This window comes from Macrobrachium rosenbergii, chromosome 11, assembly GCF_040412425.1.
Source record: "Macrobrachium rosenbergii isolate ZJJX-2024 chromosome 11, ASM4041242v1, whole genome shotgun sequence".
Classification (NCBI taxonomy): domain Eukaryota; kingdom Metazoa; phylum Arthropoda; class Malacostraca; order Decapoda; family Palaemonidae; genus Macrobrachium; species Macrobrachium rosenbergii.
Genome location: NC_089751.1, coordinates 5,120,799 through 5,139,532, shown reverse-complemented (window position 1 = coordinate 5,139,532; position 18,734 = coordinate 5,120,799). Strand labels below are relative to the sequence as shown.

At 40.7% G+C, this 18,734-nt stretch overlaps 1 protein-coding gene across 4 annotated transcripts in view; it reads left to right on the top strand.

The window, feature by feature from the left end:
- The first annotated feature begins 4,376 nt into the window (after positions 1 to 4,376).
- Positions 4,377 to 18,734, top strand: part of LOC136843098 (uncharacterized) — a 30,783-nt gene continuing 16,425 nt past the window's right edge. For 2 of the 4 annotated variants that reach the window (XM_067111097.1, XM_067111098.1), the window contains exons 1-5: positions 4,378 to 4,552; positions 6,710 to 6,826; positions 7,155 to 7,350; positions 10,465 to 10,641; positions 11,437 to 11,641. In XM_067111097.1, the coding sequence (XP_066967198.1) occupies positions 4,432 to 4,552; positions 6,710 to 6,826; positions 7,155 to 7,350; positions 10,465 to 10,641; positions 11,437 to 11,641 (816 nt within the window). In that variant the 5' untranslated portion in view covers positions 4,378 to 4,431. Of the gene's footprint in view, positions 4,553 to 6,709; positions 6,827 to 7,154; positions 7,351 to 10,464; positions 10,642 to 11,436; positions 11,642 to 18,734 lie in introns of all 4 variants that reach the window. The other 2 variants (XM_067111096.1, XM_067111095.1) reach the window with 2 other exon arrangements.

Below are 18,734 nucleotides of genomic sequence, written 5' to 3'. Positions count from 1 at the left end.
TTGATTAGAGCTTATCAATCGATTATATTTGTCTATTTGGGTCAGTGAACTTGGCGTCGATGGTAAGGAAGCAACATCAATATCATTGTTTTTTTCCGGCTGTAGACGATATTCTGTAAGTCATTTTCGCGCTGTCCCTCTGAAGGTGGTTCAGCAGGATAGAATGTCATTCGTATGAAAGAGAGAGAGGGGTACGATAGAAGGCTGAGCTGACTCATTAATTTGTGGATACAAATTAATATTTTCCTCTTCACCTCTATAGCAATATCATTCAGTGATGAATTTGTGTATAACTGTTTTTCCACGTTCATGCATGCTTGAGCAAAAATGATATTCACAACATGAAATTATGAGTATTATTAAGAATAAACACACATATATATATATATATATATATATATATATATATATATATATGTGTATATGTATATATATATGTATATATATATATATATATATATATATATATATATATATATATATATATGTGTGTGTGTGTACTTGCCTAATGGCAGTTAGGGACACTGAACGTCCTCTTCCTTCAGTTTTTTTTTTTTTATGTTTGTGCCCTTGCCTGGGGCTTCGGGGTTATCTCAGGTTAAAAAAAGTTAAGTATACCTTAGTTTAACCAGAACACTGAGCTGATTAACAGCTCTCCTAGGTGCCACACATAGTAGTTACAGTACTGTGTTTAGTGACTCACAGTTCTTAGTTCTTGATCTCCCACAGCCTGTGAACTGAATGACCTTTCTCGAGGGCACACCCTGTGGGAGGGTTATGCTGTCAGTGCACCTTACTGCAGGCATTACTAAAGGATATTTTCATCGTACCTTCGGCCCCTAACTGTACCCACTTTTAGGCATTTTGCTTTACCTCCATTTCCGCTTTCTTTTAGTTATCTTGCTGTTCAACACCTCTAACTGTTACTTCCAAGTACAACTGTAGGGTTCTCTCCTAGTTCCACCCTTAGATCCTTGAATTTCATCTCCTTTCTTTTCCGGATCCATTTTTCTTGCTGGCCAACCACTCCAACGTCCCTTGTGCTAGGTGATTTAAATGCAGTGGTAGCGAATGAGAAAGAAATTACGCTGCTAGTATGTATTTAGTTCTTTAAGGACACGAGACTCGAGACTGTCTTTTGTTTGGAAAGGGAGTGATTGTTAAAAAATATTAAGTCTCCTAAAAATTATCTCTAAAGTATGCGTGGGAAACATAAAACGATGAGGTGAAGAGTTTGCTAGATTATGTGTTAGTGCAGAGTGAATGGAAGAGCAAGTTAATGGGCTTTAGTGGTAAGAAGAGGAATGACTGGAGGTGTAGTACCTGATGATTATTTGTTGAAAAACAGGTTAGAGAGATATTTGTCTTAGTTGTAGAGGAAGGAGTGAAATGTGGCTGTAAGGGTAATCACGACACTTGAAGTTTGTAAGGACATGAGAAAAGAAAATAAGGAGAAAATGGATGGAATATGGGCAATGGCTAGAGACACAGAAACGGAAGAGTAGGTGAGAGACATAAAATGTCACAAGAACAGCAAGGGGATTTGTAGGTAAAGGAGTGTGGGAACAAGAAATGAAACAGAAGGAAATGAGAGATTTAGTTAAAAATAGATTATTTCATGCTGCATTTGCATGATAGCACGGAGGATCATGTACAGGTAAAAGAAAGTGAAAGAGGGAAGAAAGCAAGTGAAGAAGAAAAGAGAAAGGAGGTGAGCAAGAATTCCAGACAGATGCAGAAATGGAATCAATCAAAATGAAGTGGAAGGCATTAATGAACAAATGGATCAGAAAATAAGAGACCCAAAGGAAGAAATTCTGTTTTAAGTGAGTGCATTCCCTGTTTGATGGAGTAAGCATTTAAATTTTTTTAATATGGATGAGAGACGAGAAAGAGCTGAATGATGCAAGAGTAGGAAGTGTTAGTATACGTATGATTGTGGAGGTGACTGCCAAGGACACAGGCGGGTAAATAGAGAGGAAGAATACAAAGATACCAGGAGTTTATGTGATTAAATGTGGGAGGTGATGGGAATGCACCTAGGGAAGTGTATGATTTACGGAAAAAAAACAGTGTGAGTTTAAACAATGTGAGAAATTTAACAGTAAGAAATTAAAAAGGTGCAAGTGGCTTAAGGCAGATTAGTCAGTGAGGCGGTGTCGGTGAACATGTTTGTTGATGAAAGTGAACTTTGGTGGAAAATACAGATGGGAGGGTACATGGTCTGGAGCAAAAGTGTCTGAGTTAAGGTTGTGTTATGTTTCCATAGCTGTAATCTCCATACATAAAGTTGTGTAAGAAGTCAAACGAAAGAAATATAACATGGGTGTAAAATTATGGGATAAAACAGTGAGTCGTAAATGAAATGTGGAGTGCTTGATGTTTGCAAATGACAGTATTAATCAGGGATTGTTAAAAGGCAGTGTAGAAACTAGTAAAATAGTCTGAAAGGGGTTTGCACGAGGCGAAATTTCAAAGTGATTGTGAGGGTAAAAGCGTAATGGGTGATGAAAGAATGGTATTTGGAAGTAAATGTAATGCACTATAATAGGATAAGAGAAGAGGCGAGTGTAGTAGGGTATATTTGAAAACTGAAGGAAATCGTAAAGTGTTAATGGAAGCCAAGGCGGGGATGTGTAAAGTGACTGTTTAGCTGACTCTCCTCTATGGAAGAGAAATGTTAAATGCAAAGGAAAGAAAAATGTTGGCAATAATGAGGTGATCTGCTTGTGGAGTATGTTATTATTATTATTATTATTATTATTATTATTATTATTATTATTATTATTATTATTATTATTATTATTATTATTGTTCAGAAGATGAACCCTATTGATATGGAACAAGCCCACAAAGGCCATTAACTTGAAATTCAACCTTCCAAAGAATATGGTGTTCATTTTAATTTTAAAAGTTACAGAAGATAACAGGAAATACAGAAAGAAAAGATCAGTTATTAGAAAAGAAAAAATAAATTAAGAAATTAATAAACAGATAATAACGTAAGTAAATTATAAAATACAATGAGAATTGCATAAGGATAGTAATGCATTGCATCTTCTCTTGAACTTTTGAGGTTCTAATTGCACAACGTCCTCAGGGAGACTTCCATAGTCCGACGGTGTGAGGAATAAAAAACCTTTGAACTGAGACGTTCGACAGCGTGGCACATCTACTCTATAAATGACAAGAATTTAAAGGATGAAAAATATGGAAAAACATGTGTCTGTGAAAGGATGGATCAGTGTTTTGAGATGGATTAGTCATGTAAAAAGAATAGAGGATGATATATTGGTTAAAAGACTGCATACTGTGGAAGTGTCAGGAGGAAGAAGAGGAGTGTATAGAAAGTACGGCAAAAATGGAGTGAAAGGGGTGTTGGAAAGAAGGGACCTCAATATCCATGAAATGTGTGTATTGGAGATTGACATAATATCGATAACTTCTTTTTAATTGTAGGAATGGCTAATGCTGTGGAAGTTTTCTGCGTACTGGGTCTATTCCACTATTCAGCAGCTATAGTATGATTGTGGCAGTGACAATTGCCTTTTTTTTCACTGCTACCACCCTTGCTAAGGAAGATGGCTTGGTATAAAAAAAATATGAAATACGTCTGTGATTGCCAAGAACCCTCTTTCGCTTAGGTGTCGATGTGGAGTTCTTCATCGATCCAGCTGTTTAAGAGTGAATATGTTTATGTATTTTATGTGTGTGTGTGTGCGTGTGTAAGTAAATCTTTCTGTTTATGGATAATGGCTAGCAGAACTTTTATTTATGAATGCCTCAGAAAATCCTCATTTTTTTTTTATATAAGTGCTCCATTTTAAAATATCGTAAAGTGCCAGATTCTAAGTCTTGTCTGTTGGGTTGCTAAGAATGCCAAAAACTTGACTTGCAAATGCTGCAAGAAATGATAAACACACTGCTTATATATATATATATATATATATATATATATATATATATATATATATATATATGTGTATATATATGTGTGTGTGTGTGTGTGTGTGTGTGTGTGTGTGTGTGTGTGTGTGTATTGTGCTCTCAAATGGGACTATAACTCGGAATGGGAGGAGCCAGATTTCAACATTCGTCCATTATACTGTTAAAAAAATATAAGATCAATTTCTGCTCTCTCTTGCAAGTAGATGCTGGAGTCAAAATAGGTGTTGTGAATCGGCTTCTCTAAGCTACTTGGGTAGCAAAAGCCTTCCACTCACTCCACTTTCAATTACAGTATCATAGGCGACCATAATGATAAAGAGTGGCCAGATTATGCACAAAGAAAGACACATACGACGGGAATTTATGGTTTAATCTCTCATCATTTATTAATTCCATTCCATTCTTCGCAGGAACAAAGGGAGTGAGAAGAGGACAATATCGACAAGCCTTCAACGGATACGGTGTCGACTTAATATCTCTAGAATGAGAAGAAACTTAATCAATCAGCTAATGCTGATGATTTTATTGGCGTCGGTTTATGCATTCGTCAACATATTCATCCATACTTCTTGGCTTCTTAGAGATTTTCCAGTAATCCATAACGGTAAGACGTTCAGCAGCTAATTCTTAACATGGACACACACACACACACACACACACACACACACACACACACACTCCCTTACACAGTAAAAAGATAAAAACAAGTTCGAAAAACAAAAATTAACATAAGCTCTACAATTTAGAAAAAGTGAAAAATAATAAAGAAACATCACGGGAAAGATCTGGGAGATTTTCCACGAAGTTTCAGAACACTGGTTCCTTTGGCGCTACAGCGAAGCCTCCTACTGCTGGATTGGAGAATACAATGCTGATGTATAACCCTCCCAAGGACTGTTGTCTCGTGGTCGACGTAGCTTAAATTGAGGGGCCTCCATGCCTCTTCTGAATAACTAAACTTGTAAACCATCTTCGTCTTAGACTCCACGGTTACCCTGAGGTCCTTTCTGTTCTTCAGCACAGACAGTTACTAAGTTAGAGTAGCTGAAGATCTTAAGCATTACTTTTTTATGGGGTCGTCAGTTTTAGTCCATAGGTAATGATTCTAAAGGGCATCTGCTTCCTGTTTATAGGCTGTACAAACATTACAAACATCTTCAGGACATCCAAAATTATTTAAAAAGTAGTTTAGTGTGTATAACTGAAAATAAATAGATGTACAAAAGATAAAAGTTAAAATTGGAAAATCACTTACACTTTAATAATCACTTGTACTTAAATACGTTTACACATTTGTTAAAACTCAGTAAAAGAGAACTAAATATGAATTTAAAACAAAAAAGCAAAAATGTTCCTTTCAGGGAAAGAGAAGAACACAAAAGAATATTGCATAAAACCAGAACAAGAAGGCGGACAGATACCAACAAAAATCAGGTTAAGATAAGAACTGAGGAACAGCCGATGATGGACAATTTAGTGAAGGTATAATTCTTTTGATATTGAGGCTCTTCAACAGAAGCAGTCCTTCTGGTTCCAGGACTTGGACAACGATTTTAAAATAAACATACGTAATGGTTGTCTTGCAACCTTTGGCATGATTTCTTATATTAGAAAGTTCGCGATTAAACAATTTACAATTCGTACGATAAATACGACATTCGAGGCACTTGTACTCATGCGCAACGTCCGACGTCATCAAGGGACAGAGCTGATCCTTGAAAGAAAGTAAAGAACAAATGGTCTTAGGATTTTTAACAATTAATTTAAGATTTAAAGCACCATGTTGTTGAATGATTTTAGTAAACTGTATTTGCAAAATTATGATTATTAGGTAAAAACAAGCTTGCATATACAGCAAGTTTAGGTACATAGTTAGGTATGCAAGAAGCAGGGTTTTTATTGAGAATTTTTTTAATAGCCTTAAATACTAGATGGGCAGGAAACATTTATTATGAAAGCATTGCTTGAGAAAGCGAATTTCGGAAGGAAAAGAAAACCCATCAGAAATTAGGAAGAAGGCCTGATGTACGGGGATATGGATAGATATTTATAGAACAAAAACTATAAAAATTGGCGCAGAGCCCGGTGCATGATTTTCCTATAAATAGTTGCATTGAAATGATTATTGTTTTGAGTCACTAAAACGTCAAGGGAAGTCAACATACCATCATGGTCCTTTTCAATGGTAAAATTAATGTTATTATGGAAGTTGTTAGTAGAATTTTAAAATCTATCAGCATCGTATTCATTTCTGAAAGAAACGAATGTGTCGTCTTTGTACCTTGCGTAACATAGGGGACGGAAAGATAAAGAGCACTCCTCCATTATAGCCTATGCTCCTCCAGGGATAGATTTCAAACTTTCCTAACAATATGAATTTTACTATTGGAAAGGAACACGATGATAAATTGGCTTCCCTTGATGTTTTAGTGACTAAAAACAATGATAATTTCAATGCAAATATTTTTAGGAAAAAAACATTCACCGGGCTGGGCTCCAAATTTTATAGTTTTTGTTTAATAAATTTTCAGACTAACTCTATTCATAACTTAGTACATCGGGCTTTATCCCTAACTTCTAGTTAAATTTTCTTTTCATTTAGTAACCAATGGTGCAAATCAAATTCGAGTGAAATTACTTAAAGGAGGTTTCTTTATCAAAATGAATCCAAATTGCAAAATGTCTCAGTCAAGAAAATAACCATCTGCATTAAAATGTTTGTATCGGATTTTATTTTCTCTTTTTCTTCACTGGCAAGAAGGCATCCAGTACTTAGAGAGTCCACCTCATGTCCCCTTCGGATACATGGACTTCCAAGCAATGCTGGAGGAAGAAGAAAGCTTCTTGATGCCCAGTAAAGCAAAATCAGTGAATTCAGGTAAGTTCATGTTGCTGGAAATGCAAATATTATGGTCTAATTTTAAATTCAAATCACATTTGTAAAATGATATTTAAAGTTTTTCCGATCGAGTTTATGGAAAGTTTTCCTACTTTGTAGAGAAATTAAAGTATAATGTTATTCTATTGTCCTTTATATAGTTTCTAAATAGTTGGTTATCGGACAAGAAATAGATGGCAAGTTTTGGAATGAAACTGAACCCATATTGAAACTTGGATTGCGGATGCAGTAAACAATACGCGTATAATGATTAATATTTGTAGGAAGCATTTGAGTGATCTCCAGTCATTATTATAATTATTCACAGAATTTGCTGGTGAGGAATTAAAACGAGTTAAGAAGGACGGTCTCCCAGATGATCGAGGAGAATTCAAGTCTGCCCATGAGAAGGGCACTGAGCAATTAAAGGTACTGATGGATGCTGTTACCAAGCCAACTTACTATTGCTCCAAATTGTTGAACCAAGGTGGAAGTACCTGTAACCTCGTACCGACCGTCGACACGTAAGTTGTTCTGTTGCTTTTTTTCTCGGGACTATATATTACTTTTGTAATTTAAAGGGATTAAGAAAGGATTGACATTTAAGAAGAAAGAATGGGTTTTCCTCAGATTTTAAGTTTGGATGTTACATTACATCAAAATAGCGGGAAAGTATTCATTCAGCATTTTTTTTCCCAAATTTCTCTGAGTCCTCACTTTTGTGTTCTTCTTAGAGTGTGAGAATTATTACTGTAAGTGACTGTGTGAAGTAGTAAGTTTGGGAGGCGTTTGTTTAGAAGAAGAAGAACCGCCAATATTCAGACAACCAGAACTTCATTTGCACTTCCTGTATAGCTAAGTGACGTTAAGTGTTCAACAAATATTCCAGTTTATCAGTGATTCCTCATTAGGCTAAGAAGACTTAATAATGGCGACGATCAAAGAGGAGTTAACCCAACAGTTGCTTTTAGGTAGGCTGGTGTAAGTTGAGTATACCTTAAGTTTAACCTGTTTACCTGACCACTGAGCTGATTAACAGCTCTCCGAGGGCTGGCCCGAAGGATTAGATTTATTTTACGTGGCTAAGAACCAACTGGTTACCCAGCAACGGGACCTACCGCTTATTGTGGAATCCGAAACACATTAGAGCGAGAACTGAGTTTATCACCAGCAATAAATTCGTATATTTCTTCATTGGCCGGTTGGAGAATCGAACGCGGGGCCAGCAGAGCGCTAGCCGAGGACGATAACCACCCGTCCAATGAGGAACTTGGCCTAGGCTATGCGTGATATTCGCTTCCTTAATGTCATAACATGTTTGTGGCTGTTATAGCTAAGGATAGCTATATTATATATATATTCTCTTGGGAGTACGAGAGGAACAAGACATTATTTGGGCCTAATGTTGGGCTAGGGCATTGGATAAAACCCTAGTGTGATAGCCTAGCCAGTAGATCTAAGTAGTAGCTCCGCGGCGGCGATTTCCTTCTAACTTTACTTTTTCTACAGTTTTGTGGTTGCTAATTATGGATTTACCTTCAGTTTTTGTCGCACAAATGTAATTAACCTGTAATTAATCCCTGAAGTCCATCCAACAAGGGGTTTCTATATGCGATCTTCACAAGACAGAGCACGGGTGCGTCTGTTTCGAACGGTTCATATCCCGTCCGGCAAGTGCAGTAACTTGTTAACATGTGGGTACCCCGGGCCAATACTAAACACAGTGAAGGGACATTCCATTTGGCCGACACCAAACAAATGCACCGCCAGTATCAGAAGCCCTAAAAGTGTAGAAAAAACCAGTTTCCAAGGTAAAAACAGGCGCGGAGCTAATACTTAGAATTACCACCTAGCCTACTCGTCACGTATAGCCTAGCCTAACCCAGCATGGCAGATTTTGCTAGGTATATTGAACCATTTCAAGTTCACAGTGAGGATGGCAATGTGGCCAAGAGATGGCAGGACTGGACAACAAATTTTTGGAATGTTGTGATAGCCCATAACATAAGGGTAATAAGAGGCAAAAAGCCCTACTGCAGTTACCTGCGGGGAAAGAAATAGTAGAGATTTACAAATGGTTCACAGATGCACAAAAAGGAGGGGAAGATGATGTGGAACCTGTCATAAATTCAATTGAAGAATGTTTTAAACCTTCAATAGGTTTTATGAAATTCATAAATTTTGCCAGTGTGTGTGCAGCAGCTTAATGGAGAAATTCAAGCCTATGTTTCAAGATTGCAGGAATTAGCCAAAAATTGTATGTTTTGGGATAAAGACAACGAGGTTCTTGTACAAATAATGGAACATGGTACATCAGATGCTACACATAGGAAGGTTTTAAAGAAGGAAGTGACACTTTCAGAGATGATAAAATTTATCCAAGCTGAAGAGCAGTCAGAATTTCAAGCAAGGAAAATTGAAAATAAGAATGCCAACGAAGTTAATCTGGCCAGAAGAGCAACACATGGGCCTAAGCCTAAAACAGGCTATGCTCAGACCTCAAGCAATCAAAGGACAGCAGTGTCACATGAAGGAAATCCATCACTTGCACATTATAGAGAAAGACGTTCAAGTGAAAAGCAAGGATTTTGTATAAATTCACAGCATGGGCCAGATGGAACAAGTGGAAATGGTATTGTGGAGAGGCACCACAGAGCTATCAAAACTGTCTCTTGAGAGGGGAGACATAAGTCCATTAGAAACTGTGTTCTGGTATACAGTAATATGACACCCAGGAAAGGTTAGATGAGAGTAGTGTTCCTCAAAGGGCTATCTATAAATATGAGTGGAGACGCCTGGCAAAAGTGCCAGTTACTGTTACTGAGGATGTTGCTTCTGTTCAGATGGGAGAAGTGTGGGTCAAGCCGCCTCATGCATGCTGCACTACTCAATGGAGAAGGGGATCGTAACTGGAATTAATTATAAAAATAATGTCTGTGAAAGGTGTGCCATGTCATGTGATGGACTTGTGTGGGATTGACCTGCTGAGTTCCTCAGGGGAGTCCAGTGAGGAGGAGGTGAATAAAGAGAGGGATGATGAAAACAGGAGATACCCCAGGAGAAAAGGTGTGCTGCTGCCTGGGTGAGGGACTATGAATTGGAGTGCTTGGAGGAGGTACTTTGAATTGAGTAGATTTCTGCTAATAGTATTTTTGAGTAAGTAAACAAAGAAAAAAAATTACCAGTTTGATCATTTTTATTCATCAGTGTTGAAATAAGTTTGATGTAACCTCAAGTGAGAAATTATGAGAAAATAACCTTTATAACTGTAAGATGAACTTGGAAGTTGATGCCTGTTTTAAAAATTTGCTAGAGTGGAAATGGAGTTTTGTTTTAAAAGACCTCAGTAATTATGTCGACTATGTCATTGAGTTACTTGCTTCATCTTGGTAGAGGACTAAGAAAATGCAACAGTTTGTGGTTTATTTGCTCAGTGGTTCCTGATGAAGGAAACCTATTTAGATGCCTATGGTATATCAGTTTTGAAACATCGTGTATATTTTTTTTTTTTTACATAAATTTTACAAGAATTATTACAAAGATCCTACAGTTAAACATTTTGCACCCATGTGACAAGGTCGTACATAAGCTTTGTAAAACATCAACTTAAGATAACTTGGTTTTTGCCTTCTCTTTAGGAAAGTTTGCATGGATGCTGGAATACGTCCCAACCAGAATTCGTGCATCGTGTACTCTATGGGAATTGGTCACAACTTATTCTATGACCTCTGCATGGCAAAATACGGATGTAATGTTTTTTCCATGGACCCTGACTTCCAACGAAGTCTTTATCGTACCAACAATCCATTTAAAAGGTTAGCTGCCATTATAGATTGTAAACATTTTGTATGCATAGTTCTATCTACATGGTGAAGTGTGTTTCATTACTGATTACATTACTCAAAGTATAAGGTTTTTGGTTGATTCTACAGGTTAAAGCCCAGTATACACTGGATAACGTGAACTATAGCTACTTCCTTTTATATCATGACTTTTAAATGGATTAAATATATAACAAAAAGTATTGATTTATTATAAACTTGAAAGCAGACATTTTGTCTTGAATCTTTGTAAAAACATGTATCCTTGTACCAGACCGACGTTTGAACATTTAACGTGCGTCAAACAATGATGCAGAAGCAGGTCCATCAGCTTTAAAATAATAGTGATCTTTCTTTGCCTCCAAGCTGGTGGTGATACAGTTTTTATAACCTACTGTTATTGTTAACGCGTAACCAGTTTGGCAGTACGAGGACACGTGTAGAGGGAACTGAAATGGTTGACATTTGAATATACTGATCCTCACAATTACTATAGAGGGAGGTCAAGGCATTCCAAGAATCTTTTTGTTCTAGAGTAAATCATAATGGACATTCTGCAATTGAGGAGGTGATACAGAGGAAAGGAAAAAAATAAAAAAATAAAATAAAGCTGTGTAACTCGAGTAATTCAACTGAGTGGCGCAATTTGACAGTTGATAGATACTTGTTTTCGAACGGGAAATTCTCTTTTGAGTCTTTAACAATGGAGATATAATGATTTCTATTAGCAATAGGAGTAGTTAAAAAACTAAATGAAAAAGAAAAATATCAGAATTTAACTTCTTTCAGGGTGTACCTGGCATCAGTACGTTTGGGAAAGCAAGTTGAATACCGCACTGTCCAAGATGACAATGAAAACGCGACTATCAGATATTTTAATCGACCACTAGACAACATTATGTATATCTTACAACACGAGATGGCAAATATTGACGTTCTCAAAATCGACATCGAAGGAGATGAATTTCTTGTGTTCGAAGAGAGCATTTTCAAAGTAAGGAACTTTACCTTTTAGCGAACCTACCTTTAAGTTATGAATATTTTGTGTTCTTTTATTCCAGAATTTAAATAAGCAGAAAGCTTGACATCAAAGAGCCTACGGCTGCCCTGAAACCCTGAATAGGTGTGAGTTCATTCAGGTAACAAAATTTGTCATTGTTCTTCAGCTTCACTGGGGAGGGAATTTGCAAAGAAACTCAGGAGAGCAACAATACAGGGAAATGACGAAAAGACAAGTTTTATGACATTAAAATCACTTTTGAAAACAGATCTACGTCATCCAGTGTGGCAAAGTTCAGAATGATTTCATGATGGGTTAAATGATATTTTTACGAATAGAACTTACCTGGCAGTTATATGTATATATATAGCTTAATCCCTGTCGAACCGGCAGATTTTTCAAAACTCGCGGCAACCGCCGAATGGTAGGTGTCCGATAGGTGGTTAACAACCCTTACAGGGTGGTAGTTGGAATCATTCCCGTTTTCAGTTCCTCAGATCATCTCTGCCGGTTGGACTGACAACATCGTTGTTGGTTCTCCGTCGGGTTTTCGCTCGCTTCCCTAGGTCGCTGTGTTTGGCCTTTTATTGGTGACGTATTTTGACCTTTGGATTGGCAATCGCTTTTGTGGCTTGTTTTGATTTATTCTTTTGACTGTTCTTGGATAAGATGTCTGATCCTAAGTTTTTGAGTATGTGTGAATGAGGAATGCAAGGTTAGGTTGCCGAAAGCTTGGTGGACCCTCACACTGTTTGTTTAGGGTGCAGGGTTTTGAGTGTGCCTTGGATAAAAGATGTAAAGAATGCGAGGGTTTGGATGGAAAGAAATGGATGGAAATGAAACGCTATGTGCGTAAATTAGTGATGGATAAGTTAAGGAGGGCTTCTAAATCTAAATCTAGGTCTGTGAGTGATGTTAGCCTAGACATTTCTTTTAACCCTTCTATTCCTAAATCACCCTTAGAAGTAGATCCTTCTCCCCGAGGTGGTAACCCCTGCTCCTTCTACAGGAACTGTATCTGCTGTTATGGACCCTCAGTTCGCCAGGATGGCGGCTGAGATGAAAGAATTAAAGGATCAACTTGAAGCCTTGAAGAAAGGTAAGAGTACAAGTGAAGTTTGTGATAGTGTTTGTGCTAGTGCAGTGGAGGTGGCGACTGATCGACCTTGTCATGCCCCCTAGATCTAGACCTCTACCAAGCTCCCAGGACCAAGGGAGAAGGTACGTCGACGATCGTGAAAGGGGGTGAGGGACGTATCCTCGGTCAGCCGTCGCCTCAAGCAGTCCTGTTGCTTTTTCCCAGGCTGCTTATGACCGCCACAGGAAAGGCGTGTCGGAAGGGCTTATGCGTCTTCTCCTAGCCCCTCTCCTAGACGTAGATGGCAGTATGAGGATTCGAGACCGACCAAAGAAGATGGTTGCAGCAAGAGGATCAACTCGACTCGCTCTCCCCTTTCGGTGCGTGGAGTAGCCCTGAATCTTTTGCTTCCGACGACGACCGAACGTCTCTCCAGCAAAAAGGTCAAGACCTTTTTCGGAATGTTCTCCTCTCGTTGTACGGAGGAGGGAGAGATCTCTTCTTTCTGCTTCCGGAGAATTCTCGAGAAATCCTTCTCCTTCTCCCAGCTTGACTCGACAACCTTCTCCCTCGGAACCTCAAGATGCAGCTGCTGCGGCTAAATCCTTTATGACCGTCATGCAAGGCCAATTGGCTTCTCTTGTTCAGGCCTTTAGTCGTCCTCCCCCCCAGTCGGTCAGACGTAAGGACTCCAAGTTACCAGTGAAGAGATCTAGAAGGGAGTCCCCTGCTGAGGTTTCTTCTAGAGATAAGAGAGAACTGGATCCCTCTCCCGTTCGAGTCAACAAGTGGCGCAGTTCTAGCTTGGGACATAAGAGTCTTCTCTTTTCTCCCAAGCAAAAACCTCAGGGTTCTTCTCCTGAGGCTCGACTCTTCTCCTCTCCACGCTATAAACGACAGGAATTTTCTTCCTCTCGCCGGGAACATTCTTCCTTTGTTCAGCAAGATTTCGACTTCGGTTCTCCAGGAAGGAAAGAACGCAGTGAATTCTCTCGACGCCAGGACGCATCCTCCTCTCGACGCCAGGATGCATCCAATTCTCGGCGCCAGGACGTATCCAACGCTCGACGCCAGGACGCTTCCAGCTCTCGATACCAGGACGCATCCAGCTCTCGACATCAGGACGCTTCTAGGGCGGTTTGTCAGGACGCAACCAGCTCTCGCCGCCAGGACTCTTTCGGCGATCGTACGTCTTCCCCGGACGCAATACAGCAAGAAGAGAAAGAGACGGAGTTGGAAGGAATGCATGATTTGGAAGACGTTTCAGAGGACGAAGATAAACCTTCTAATGCGGCTGATGATTATAAGGTTCTTTCTCGCTCTCTTTTGGAGCTGTATGGGGAGGAGTTTAAGCCTGCTGCTCCTCGTTCTCCTCAGTCCCAGTTTAACAGGAAGAAATCGAGGAAGCAGTCAGCCTTTATTAAAATGAAACTTTCCATTTCTGCGAAGAAGGCTCTGACCAGGATTGATAACTGGCTTAAGGAGCGTAGGCAAGCAGTGAAGTCCTCCTTCTCGTTTCCTCCAGCTAGGCTTGCTTCGAAGGCGGGCATGTGGTATGACACTGGAGAAGCTCTTGGCCTGGGAGTACCTGCCTCCTCCCAGGGGGACTTCTCTGGTATAGTAGACTCTTCTAGAAGACATGCCCTTAACTCAGCTAAGGTGATGTGGTCGATGACGGAACTAGACCATCTCATTAAAGAAATTTTAGGTCTTTTGAAGTGTTTTGTTTTTAGACTGGTCTGTTGGAATTCTCTCCAAGAGGACGGAAACCATTCAGGCAACAGGAATTGAAGACCTTTCCAGTATTATGGCCTGTATGGATAAGGCTCTGAGGGATGGAGCAAATGAGATGGCTTCTCTTTTACTGCAGGGATTTTGAAGAAGAGGGCTTTGTTATGCTCCTTCACGTCCAAATCTACTACAGTCGCACAGAAGGCAGAGCTCTTATACGCCCCCCCTCTCAGAGCATTTGTTTCGGAGTCCTTGGTCAGGATATTTCTCAGACTCTGGCACATAAAGCTACACAAGATCTACTTACTCGCTTGGCTAGGAGGTTTCCTCCGGCAATTCCTCCAGCTGCCAAAAAGGAGGAAAAGAGAGTTCAGCAGCCCTTTCGGGGCAGAGTTCCTTCTAGAACTGAATTCAGAGGAAGAAGACAAGGAACAGGGGGTAGAGCTAACAGAAGGACGTTTAGAACACGCTCTAGGAATTGAGAAACAAGTCCTCCAGACAACAGTAGGAGCAAGGCTGTCTCACTTTTGGCAGGCATGGGAAGCAAGAGGGGCAGACACCTGGTCCCTCTCAGTCATCAGGAAGGGTACAAGATTCCTTTACGGGAAACCGCCACTTTCAACAACGCCACGAGCCCTAGTGGCTCAGTACTCGAACGCATTGAAACAAGGGGCACTCCTGAATCTAGTAGACCAGATGTTGAAGAAAGGAGCGATAGAACCAGTTTTGGAACTAGGATCCCCAGGGTTCTACAATCGTCTGTTTTTAGTGCCCAAGAGTTCGGGTGGATGGAGACCGGTCCTGGATGTCAGCACATTGAACGGATTTGTGGAGAAGACCAAGTTTACCATGGAGACGTCTCAGTCTGTGCTGGCAGCAGTCCGCCCATGGGGACTGGATGGTATCCCTGGACCTGCAGGACGCTTACTTTCATATTCCCATCCACCCGACTTCAAGGAAGTTTTTAAGGTTTGTAATCCAGGACAAATGCTTCCAGTTCAAAGCTCTTTGTTTCGGCCTCAGCACAGCCCCTCAAGTGTTCACCAGAGTAATGTCAAATGTGGCAGGATGGCTTCATCAAGAGGGGATAAGAGTATCCCTGTACCTGAGACGACTGGCTGATAAGGTCCCAGTCGAAAAACAGGTGTCTGGAGGACTTACGCAAGACGTTTCTGATAGCTCAGGATCTGGGTCTCATTATCAACAAGGAGAAGTCTCAGACCGAACCGAGTCAGACGATTCTTTATTTGGGGATAGTTCTGGACTCAGCTCGTTTTCGGGCTTCTCCCTCACAAGAAAGGCAAACCAAGTGCCTCGAGAAGGTTCAGTATTTCCTGGGGAGGCAGAAGTGCTCGGCGAGGGAGTGGATGAGTTTGTTGGGCACCCTCTCCTCGCTCGAGAAATTTGTCTCTCTGGGAAGGTTACATCTCAGACCTCTGCAACACTTCCTTTCAAGAATCTGGGACAGGAAGAATCAGGAGGACTCATTTTCCTTCCACATTCCAGCAGAGATCAAGAAGCATCTGAGTTGGTGGCTGGATCCGTCGATCTTAGGGGAAGGAATCTCCCTACGCAGAAAGAACCCAGACCTAGTGTTGTTCTCAGATGCTTCGAGTCAGGATGGGGAGCAACACTGGAGAACAAGGAAGTTTCAGGCTCTTGGGAAGAGGGACAAATCGGATGGCACATCAACAGGAAAGAGTTGATGGCCATTTGGTTAGGTTTAAAAGCCTTCAAGGAATCTGTCTGGGGAAAGTAATAGAAGTGAATTCCGACAACACCACGGCTCTAGCGTATATCAGCAAACAAGGAGGGACTCATTCTTTGCCTCTTTTACGAAACAACAAGAGAGCTCCTTCTGTGGACAAAAGACCACAGAGTGGAGCTCTTGACGAGATTCGTGCAGGGGCAGAAGAATGTAAGAGCAGACATGCTCAGCAGAAGAGGGCAAGTTCTGCCCACGGAATGGACTCTCAATCTTCAAGTTTGCCAGAAACTGTGGAGGTTATGGGGGAGGCCTTCAATAGACCTCTTCGCCTCCAGCCAGAACAAGAGAATCCCCAACTACTGCTCTCTAGTCCCGGACAGAGAAGCAATAGCAGTAGACGCCTTCTTGATGGACTGGACGGGGATAGACACTTATCGTTCCCTCCGTTCAAGATTATCAATCTAGTAGTCAAGAAATTCGCCCTCCTAGATTCGGGGAGAATGACCCTGATAGCCCCCTTTTGGCCAGCAAGAGAGTGGTTCACAGAGGTGGTGGAGATGTTAGTGGACTTTCCGAGAAGTCTTCCCCCAAGTCCAAGGCTTCTCAGACAGCCCCACTTCGAGAGGTATCATCAAAACCCCCTCACTCTTCAACTGACTGCATTCAGACTATCGAGAAGCTTGTCAGAGCGAGAGGATTTTCAGCTCAAGCTGCGAGAGCTATCGCCAGAGCGAGGAGGGTCTCTTCACAGAGAGTTTACCAATCAAAGTGGGAAACCTTTCGATCTTGGTGTAGGCAGCATAAGGTTTCCTCAACCACTACCTCTGTGAGCCAGATAGCTGATTTTCTCTTGTCCCTCAGGCAAGATTCTAAGCTGGCCGTATCCACCATAAAAGGATACAGAAGCTTGTTGTCTACTGTCTTTAGGCACAGAGGCATAGATCTGTCTCAAGATAGAGACTTGAGAGACCTTTTAAAGTCTTTCGAAACAACGAAGCAGACTTTGAGACCCCCGTCCTGGAATTTGGATGTGGTTTTGAAGTTCTTGTGCAGCAGGAAGTTGGAACCCATCTCGCAAGCAACCCTGAGAGACGTAACAGAAGAAAACTCTTTTCCTTCTGGCTCTTGCTACAGCAAAAAGGGTCAGCGAGATTCAGGCTATTCAGAAGCTAGTAGGCTTCAATCGTAATGGAGCAATTTTGCGCATTAAGGCTCGACTTCCTTGCTAAGAATGAGAACCCTTCCAAACCCTGGCCGGGGACGTTTGAGGTTCCTAACCTCACTGATTTAGTGGGCCAAGAGGAGGAGAGACTCCTCTGTCCAGTTAGAGCCCTCAAAGCATATATTTCTAGGACAAAGGACTTAAGAGGTTCTTCCAGTTCCTTGTGGTGTTCAGTGAAGGATCCGCAAAAGCCCCTCTCGAAGAATGCGTTATCATTCTTTTTGAGGGAGACAATAAGAGAAGCTCACCTTTTATGTGAAGAGGAGACCTTTGGTTTGTTGAAGGTGAAGGCTCACGAAATAAGAGCCATTGCAACTTCTCTGGCTTATAGGAAGAATATGTCAGTTAAACAAATTATGGATGCCACTTTTTGGAGAAGTGACTCTGTTTTCGCTTCTCATTACCTCAGAGAGGTAAGAGTCGATTATGAGAAATGTTACACCTTGGGCCCATATGTAGCTACAGCTTCGGTATTGGGTAAAGGAGTGACTGCTCCCCTCAACCTTAACTTTTGTTTGGGATACCTGTAATTGGGCTGGTGTTTTTATGGTTGTCTGAGGAAGCTTCCTTGTGGGAACAGCAACCCCAGTCTAACTAGATAGGTGTATATCTAGTCTGCAAGGTTAGGTGGTTAGATTGAGTAAGGTTACAGGTAATAGAAGGGGGAATAGGAAGGACAGAAGTCTAGTCACGTTGTTGGTCTCACCCCGTTTGACAGACTCGATTGAGTTGTTTCAGTATAACAGGTCTTCACCTGGCTGGCGCTCCTAAGGGAAAGCGACTCAAGAGGCAGGAACCTTTGAAGTCAGCTACCTTAGCAGGTAAGGAATCAAGGTGTTTACCTACGACTTTTAGTTGTTTCCCGACAATGTTGGCTGTCCTTCACCCTCCTCCAAATGTGTGAATCAGCTATATATATATAACTGCCAGGTAAGTTCTATTCGTAAAAATGAAGTTTTTATGATAAAACAAAGTTTTATGAATACTTACCTGGCAGTTATATATATATTTTAAATCCCACCCTCCTCCCCTCAGGAGACAGGTCGGGCAAGAGATGATCTGAGGAACTGAAAACGGGAATGATTCCAACTACCACCCTGTAAGGGTTGTTAACCACCTATCGGACACCTACCATTCGGCGGTTGCCGCGAGTTTTGAAAAATCTGCCGGTTCGACAGGGATTAAGCTATATATATATAACTGCCAGGTAAGTATTCATAAAACTTTGTTTTATCATAAAAACTTCATTTTATTCAAAAGTAGAATTTTCAGCTTGACGTCTGTAAATGCTTGGGGATTGAAGTCAAATCCCACTTTTATGCAGAAACAATTCATACTTCTTTTGAAA